The 8747-nt window shown below is 34.0% G+C and overlaps 1 protein-coding gene across 1 annotated transcript; it reads right to left on the bottom strand.

Annotated features, from left to right (window-relative positions):
* Window positions 1-3074: 3074 nt before the first annotated feature.
* On the bottom strand, window positions 3075-8594 carry LOC107754063 (ankyrin repeat and SOCS box protein 13-like). The gene is made up of 6 exons (XM_016570376.1): window positions 8466-8594; window positions 7851-8038; window positions 7623-7779; window positions 6356-6490; window positions 6025-6216; window positions 3075-4597 (listed from the first exon to the last, which is right to left on the bottom strand). Exons 1-6 carry the CDS (start codon window positions 8506-8508, stop codon window positions 4470-4472), a joined length of 843 nt encoding a protein of 280 aa, XP_016425862.1. The 5' UTR covers window positions 8509-8594; the 3' UTR covers window positions 3075-4469.
* Between the last annotated feature and the right edge of the window lie 153 nt (window positions 8595-8747).

Raw genomic sequence — 8747 nt, forward strand, 5'->3', positions numbered from 1 at the left:
ACAGATGGTATGATCATTTAGGGGAGAAGGGGAAACAAAGACAGATGAAGTGTATGTCTATCCTACACTGCTTCTGCTCTCAGCTGGACAGACACACATTTTTCTGACTAGACATATACAAAAACGTTTTGATCGAGTCTTGTCTGTTGTTTCAGCTCTAGACTGTTCCACAGAGACGGTACATAAAAACAGATGAATAGACCAGTGGTTAAAGTCTGATTTTAGATGCACTTCACCCAGCATTGCTCCAGGGGGCTGTGTCTGCAATTACTGACTTTTAAGTCACTTTTTGCTAAATGACAAGCAACCAAGATGAACAGATTCAGGCAACCTTTTCTGTCCTGTAGCCTTTTGTCATTCTACAAATTAGCTTGCCATGTAATTTACTCCCATCTGTGGCACAAAAGATGCAGTAACCTCCAAAACAAAGCACAAAGTTTGAATCTGCAACTAGTTTTATGAAAGGTTCCTCATAATAAAATACAGTGATAGAATAAGTAACAAAACTAGGTCATGTAAACATGTCTTGGGTACAATATGGTTTATCACAACTAGAACTTGGTCTTAACTGAGTCTTTAGTGTGTGTGTGGAGCGTGCAGTTTTTGAGCTGAGCTTGGCTTTCATGGCTGCGCTTCATACACACAACATCTGTTTCTCATTGAGTCGGAATTCCTGAGTGGATCTGAGGTGATTTGTGCTTGGGAGCCTCTAAAGACAAGAAGCGGACCATCTCAGAACCAGAATCTGCTTCCTCTGCTTTTCCTCCAACCTTGGGTCACAATCTTTTTCTGCAAGCACGTCTTTTACAGTCTTCTAAAGCCCTTCACTGAAGGCAGACCTTTGTTCCAGCACAAAAGCCGTTCGGTTGTGTAATCAGGTGTGCTATTTTTCTTGCATGACAAGGTTGAGTGTCAACATGCAGTAGCACAACAGCAACAAGCAGAAGAAAGAATGATTATGAGGAGCGGATGGAGATGTAAACCCCGTTGGGTGAAAGTCTACTGTTTTTGGCCACAAGCTTCTGTAAAATTTAAGTCTCCTTTTCTACTATGTGATGCTCAATCATAGGTCAATGGGACAAGAATGCGATCAGAATGTGATCAGCTGACTTCAATCGCAAAGAGGCCTTCTTTGGGTCGCAAAGAAGCAAGACTGTCTACAAACAAAGAAAAGACTAATGGCTCAAACATCAAATCTGCAGAGCCCCCTTGTGGCAGTGAAGAGAAATGGCACTGAGGAATAGGCCTGTGGGCGGACAAAAATACAGGTTAATTAGTAGCTTTAGATTAGATGTCAATATATTGTTCATTTTAAAATCTGAACTGCTGATACACAATCCATAAAACCAGCCATGCAATTGGAATAAATGAAAATGCTTGTGAATAAAATAGTATAATAATAATAATATTGGTCATTTTAAATTGTGAATCACTAGGATAACAATTTATAAAACAGCTTTGCAACTATCATTGAAATGAGTGGGAATGCTTATGAAAAATAAAATACAATAAAAAAAGAATATCAATATATGTGAATCACTGGTATACACCGTAAATGACCAAAATCGCAGAGAGAATCATATTAAAATAGATTCAAACAATATCCATGTCAATTCAGTTGTTTTCTCATTGAGGAAGAATGCTAATTGTTTTATGGCTTACCATTGAATATCCTGATGGAGGACAACAGACAAATAAAACAGACAGAATCTTCCAGTAAATATTTACTTCACAATAACTTAATTACCTTAAATAAACATAGTGAGCATCAAGCAAGATATTTCTGAACAGTATAACAGTAAACCTTATAGCACCAAATACTTTAAGCTTGTGTGAAAAGTATTCATGCCTTGGAATAACCAACCAAAAAGCCAAAAATCCAGCCGACACTTGCATGTTATCTAGCACAGAGCATCCATGAATTCCACAATCTGCTTTAAACAATTAAGACAACAATCCTTTAAAGGCTGTTTTAAGATGAGTGTGAAGAAAAAGAGCAGCATTCTTTCAATAGCAGCTGTCGTGTCTCTGTAAGCTTGATATCAGAAGAGGGTTAGCGCCCTAATAACATCATTCCTGCCCTCCCTGCTGCTCAGCTTCAGGTCAGATCCAGCGCTCATGGGCTCGGGATACGTGCACAGGAAGAGGAACTAATTTCTCCAGCTCAGTGAGAACACAAGCACTTGGACTTCGTTCTATTTCTGGTCTGGCTGCTATTTATAGAACATTCTGTACTTTAGAAGAGGAGGCCGGAGGAGGAACACGGGATGTGGAGGGATCAGATGGATAAAGAGAACTTGGAAAACTGCGGGTCAAATTCACAAAACTAATCCTGACACCCTTTCAATTAATTAAGGGAAGGAACAGTTGAACAGGCAGCTTAGAAATGAATGAAACGAATCACTGGAACAAATAATTTGAACTCTGGCTTAAAATAAAACCGTTTTCTAATGATAAATTGAAGCTGTATAGGGTTAAAACCTTGCCTTTTTCTTTACATACATGCACTACTGTTCAAAAGTTTGGGGTTGGTAACATTTTTTATATTTTTGAACAAAGTGCTGCATTTATTTGAAAATATAGTCAAATGAGTAATATTGTGAATTTTTTTTAAACAATTTAAAATAACAGTTTTTTTTATATATTTTAAAATATTATTTATTCCACTGATGGCAATGCTGAATTGTATTACTCCAGTCTTCAGTGTCACATGATCCTTCAAAAACCATTCTAATATGCTGATTTGCTTATCAAGAAATATTTCTTGTCTTTATCAATATATATACATACATACATACAGTATATATATATATTAGTGCTGTCAAACGATTAATCGCATCCAAAATAAAAGTTTTTGTTTACTCAATATATGTGTGTGTACTGTGTATATTTATGTAGACACACACACACAGTATATATTTTGAAAATATTTACATGTATTTACATGTATATATTTATATTCATATAATTTATATTATATATAAATATATATATATATAATTTTTTTGTATAATTATAATTGTTATAAATATATACAATTGTTATCAATGTAATGCATCCTTGCTGAATAAAAGTAATAATTTCTTTCAAAAACAAAAAATTACTGACCCCAAACAGTAGTGTGCATGCTGTAATTTATCTGCATATGCAATTCATAAGAGTATGCGATGTAAGTTTACGATTGCTATCATCTTTCATGAAAATATTACTTTGTTTACATCTGAAAATGCTTTTATTTTTGCCGAGGTGTCCAAATTAAGGATAAATTCTATTAATAAAAGACATAAAAAATGAAAGCCCAACATTTCATGATCCAATCAAATCTTAATGCATCACATCAAGTCCAGCCTGATGTATTTTCCTGCAGAATACTCTGATGAACTCAAATAAGTTACATTACAGCACTTAAATTCATGTAGTCTTAATATCTTTTCCTCAATTCAGAAAAAAATGAGGAAACAAACACACAGACTATATTAAATCCTTCACCTGAATTGTAAAATATTACAACCGGTGTACTAATACAACAGTACTACAATAAAACACTGCTGTAAACTGTCTTCTGTCAGTGTCACCGTGGCGTCACTGCAGCGGAACACGGACAATGAATGTGGCAAAACGGAGGTATAACTCAAAGTGCTTGATGTCAGAATACGAATGCCAGTGTTTCCCTCTGGCCTGTGCAATAACACCTTGTTCAAGCCGCTGCGATCTCCTATAATGAATCTCTAATGAGAGCATAACATGCTCATTTCCAGCAATGCTGTGTGTTGTGCATAGTGTCTGTCGTCTGAGCGACTAATCTGCTGAAGTTTCCCTGGACTTCATTTAGCGGTCAGAGGAGTTCCTGAATGAAGACAGCTGCCAGATTAAGCGTTTCCTCTTTTTTGTGTCTCTATCTCCTGCTCTTTCTTTGCGGCAATATTTAGCGTACATATAATGGTTTCCATCAGTCCTAAATTCACCTCAGACACATTACGAGAACATATTTTACAGCAAAAGTCAGACTGTTCTGCTGAGAAGTGCTATTAAGAAGTGCTTCCTATTTATGTAATCTGTTGTGCTTCTGTTACTTAAAAGGACAATCTGCACAAAATGGAAAATTCTGTCATTTGCTCCCTATGAAGGCATTTTGAAAAATATCTCAGCGCTTTTTGTCCATACAGTGGGGATTAAAGGTTCTTTTGGACCCCATTGGGATAAAGTCATGAAACTCAGTTAATAATAATGACAGAATTTTCATTTAAAAGCAAACATCTTTTAAAGGTGAAGTGTGCAATTTCTGTGCCAATACAAAATTGCAAGAATAATAATTTGGATACATTTTTAACATTAAAAAAATTACATAGTTCACCTTTAATGCTCTAAAGTGCCAATATAACTAATATTTATTTTTGGAGAGATTTCAGTGCTTTAAGTGTTTGTGCATCTGAGGTAAAAACTTCTAAAGAAACTTCTAAAGAAAGAGTTCATTGGTATAAGAGGTAACTGATAATACGGTTGGGAATATCCAATTTGGCCACCACATCCACAGCTCGGGCGCCCAACAGCGTCCTCAGGGCGATACGGCTCAGCTGCAGCAGAGAAAGAGGGTTACCTGCAAAAACACACAATATAATGCAGTATTAAACACTTCAATAACATTTCAATGCAACACTATTCATTTAGATTGCATTTAGCTACAGAAGAAGAAAGAACATGGAAATGAGGCAGTGATGACAATTGTGGCAACAATTTTGTATGGCCACCCTACATTTGATACATTTTGACTTTGCCTTCCATAGAAACCAAATAAAAACAAATACAAGTGAACATTCCAGGAGATAAAACCTTCTCGCTTGATAATGTAAAATATGAGCGCTTCAGATCACAACCTCCTGTCATATCATTCAATACACAAAATCAAAATGTTTGCATTCTCGTATTATTATTTTTAGCCTCTAAATGTCAGTATCAGGAAAATATTTATATGCTCCTAGGCCACGGTTTCGCATGAATCTGGTTTACATTCTGTAGAGGGGCACTGCCGTGTTGTGTTTGGACTCGAATGCACCTTTGGAATGAGACTAATGATGGATTCCAGACCTACGCCAGAATCTAACTTTTAATCTCATCATCATAAACTTCATGTAATTGTTTATAACATCACACCCAAAACATCCTGAGCAGCACCTAGGCAGCAGACCTGGCTGTGAATCACTCCTGCAGATACAACCACAGTGGCCGCATATCACTACAACCAGAACACTTAACATTAACATGATATATCTTTTTTTTTTATAGAACATTTAAATCTTGGTGAGAGCATGGAGAACATACTAAACTGAACTTTGAACTGATTCTTCCTCATTCAAAACAATATACCACATAAACAAAACAACAGCTTTTACATTAAGCCAAGAGCACCATCTGCTGGACACTTTCTATATTGTCTTTTTTCATTATGAAATCACATGAACTTTTTGTGATCATTTTTTTTGATGATTACTTTTAATAAAAACACTGTTTTGCTTTTAAATTACTTAAAACATATTATAAAAATATAAAAAATTAAATTTTCATTAAACATCAAAACAATTTTTTTCATTAAAAATTATATTAACTTTATTTTGTATTAATTGTTTATTTGACAAGAGACCAAAAAGGTGCAAAATATTAAACAATTAATTTTTTATTTTACATCAAAATTTATACTTTTCAAAATACTAAATCTTTTATTACTGAATCTTTTTTTTCCCATCAAAAATTATATTAACTTTATTTGTTTATACATTTTTTATTTGACAAGAGACCAAAACAGTGCAGAATATTAAATGTAGGATATTTTATTTCTACAACACCACTGATATTTCAGATTTAAATTACATTTTAAAATTTTAAATCCTGTACATTCAGTCTGTCTATCCTATAAAGTAATGAATTTAAACAATATAACATATCCTATAACGAATGAAAACCATTTGAAAATACAAATTAAGTCGTGTAATTGAATTTCTTTACAAGGCGGTTTTGTTTTGAACTCACTCTCATAAAGCTGAAGATAGTGCGCTGAGGGCGTATCTGGCCTTGTGTAGTCGACTGGCTTCCTGTCATATTTGTCTCGGGCGTAAATGTTGGCCCCGAACTCCACCAGCAGCTCAATCATATCCACATTGTTGGACTTGGCAGCATGATGTAAGGGCGTCTCGTGTAGCCTAGTGGCATTTACTCGCACACCTGCACACAATGATTCATGATTAAAGCTTTACTTTGGTGATTTCAGATCTAAACTACCTTCTTTAGAGGCACATTCTTTAGCGTTTGCATGGCTGACAGAGTACTTTACAATCTCATGGTTCATGGAATCCGGTTTTACCTGCATTCAGTAGCACTTTAACACACTCCAGGTGTCGGTTGGCACATGCCACATGTAGAGGAGTACCGTAGTACAGGTCATAGGCTTCCAGACTGGCTCCTTTAGCAATCACTAACCTCACACAATCTGCATTACCTGCATAACAGAATATTCTCATATTATATGATGGACAGACAAGTATTTCACTCAAAAAGTTCAGTTTATCAAAATAATTCTTACTCTATAAATGTATAAAATTCATACAGATTCTGTAATACTACAGAAATTATAAATGGTCAATAAAACACAATTTAAATTTTTTTTTTGTTGTTGAAAATTTGACAATTATATTTTAAAACAATAAAATAAAATAATCATCAAAAGAATGCATACTCTAAGCATTTATAAAAATACCTTACAGATTCTGTAATACTATATAAACAAAAGACAACAAAACCAAATATAATTTTCATAATAATGAAAATAATTATTGTCCTTAAAATAAAAACAAAACAATAAAATGTGAATATAAAATAATCATAAAAATAATTTTTACTCTAATATGACAAAATTACCTTTTACCTATAAGTAAACCAGCTTCTGTAATACTACAGAAATGTCAATAAAACACAATGTAAAAATTTTTTTTTAATTGATATATAGTGCATTTTATTTTTTAAATAAATTGTAAACATAAAATAATCATAAAAGGAATTCATACTCTATGAATTTATAAAATTACCTTACATATTCTGTAAACCTACAGAAAAAAATCAACAAAACCTAATATAAAATAATTTTTGATAATACTAATACTGATTATATTTTTTATTAAAAATTAATAAAATAAAATGTAATACTACAGAAAAAAAATCAACAAAACCTAATATAAAATCATTTTTGATAATACTAATACTCGATTATATTTTAAAATAATTTTTAAATAAAATAAAATGTAAAAATAAAAGTTAAGAAAAAATTCTTACTCTTAAATTCCTTCTCTAACTTATTTTTTAACATTGTATATTAGTATATTTTTAAATAAAGTGATTTCAAAATAAAATAAAAACAACCATAAACTCATCATCAAAAGAATTCATACTCTATGAATTACGGTAATTAAAAAAAATCCTTACAGATTCTTTAATACTAAAGAAAAACAAAAAGTCAACAAATTCTACTATAAAATTGTTCTAATAATTAGATAACCATACATTTTAAATCAACAAATAAAATTTAATTGAAATAAAATACACTTCTACAGTGAGTGTAGACCAAACCAGCACACCTCCCATGCAGGCCTCATGTAGAGGAGAGGTGGTGCGAGAGGTAAGCATGGGGTTGACTTTTGCTCCATACTCCAAAAGAAGCCTCACACACTCAAAGTTCCCGATAGAGCACGCTTCACACAGTGGAGTGCTGCCGTCCACGTTCCTTGCATCAACCTGCAACACAAAAACCCATTTCAAAGCCAAAGTCAGGGCCTTTTTAAGAACAGTATGTGTGTGACTGGCACCTGAGCCCCTGCGTCCAGCAGCAGTCTCACACACTGCGTCTGTCCGCGCGCAGCTGCCTCGTGGAGGGGAGTGATGGAGTCCACAGCCACAATATTCACTGAAGCTCCACTCTGGATCAAACTCTGCAGCTCTGACACCTGACCCCGATACGCAGCCTTATGAACCTCTGTCCTCTCTGCCCAGAAACCTAATACACAGTAAAACCATAACCACAAGAGTCAGCCACAACAGATCGTTTCCACTGTTTTATTAATGGATGATGTGTTATGGTAATAATTTTAGCATATGCGATAAAAATGAATTACTAGGCATAATATATTGGTCATATAAGCCTTCGAGTTAAAAAAAAAAAAGAGATAAAGTTGTGTCTCATAAATCATGTAATAGAATCAAATAATGTACATGAGCTATTGATGCGTTAATGTTTATTATTTGTATAGTTTATATATTATCATAGTTGGCTATATGACATATTTATAAGGCTATATTAAACATTGGTTGTTGACTACAGTTGCATGGCATTAAGAAGAGCACTATGGTGTGAAATATGATAATCAAAATAGGGCGGCACGCCGCTGCAGTACGGACATAGCGGCAAATACGCGTGGACTTACCGATGTCACCGAAAAAATAAGGTCGTGCCGTTTCCACTTCCATCTCTGCTTTAGTAAAATGGTAGAGAAATGTAAACCAAACACTGTCGCTAACTAAAGTCTGCTGTGTTTAGAAATGCGGTGTATGCATCACGTGGTCTGTTCTGTTTAGATTGTAGTTATGACGTGTTGCCGTGAATGCTGGGAGTTGTAGTTTACTGCGAATTTACTGGGGTCAATACTATATATATATGTATATGTGTATATGTATATGTGTATATATATATATATATATACACATAT

The sequence above is a fragment of the Sinocyclocheilus rhinocerous genome, unplaced genomic scaffold, assembly GCF_001515625.1.
Source record: "Sinocyclocheilus rhinocerous isolate Xijiao unplaced genomic scaffold, SAMN03320098_v1.1 scaffold772, whole genome shotgun sequence".
In the NCBI taxonomy this organism is placed as follows: Eukaryota; Metazoa; Chordata; class Actinopteri; order Cypriniformes; family Cyprinidae; genus Sinocyclocheilus; species Sinocyclocheilus rhinocerous.

Bases quoted from the DNA above. Each gene is read 5' to 3' on its own strand.
- LOC107754063 (XM_016570376.1), bottom strand. From the start codon at position 8,508: ATGGAAGTGGAAACGGCACGACCTTATTTTTTCGGTGACATCG. The intron at 7,780-7,850 runs GTGCCAGTCACA...TTTGTGTTGCAG, and splicing joins TGCTGGACGCAGGGGCTCAG to GTTGATGCAAGGAACGTGGA. The intron at 6,491-7,622 runs GTGTGCTGGTTT...TCTGTTATGCAG, and splicing joins ACATGAGGCCTGCATGGGAG to GTAATGCAGATTGTGTGAGG.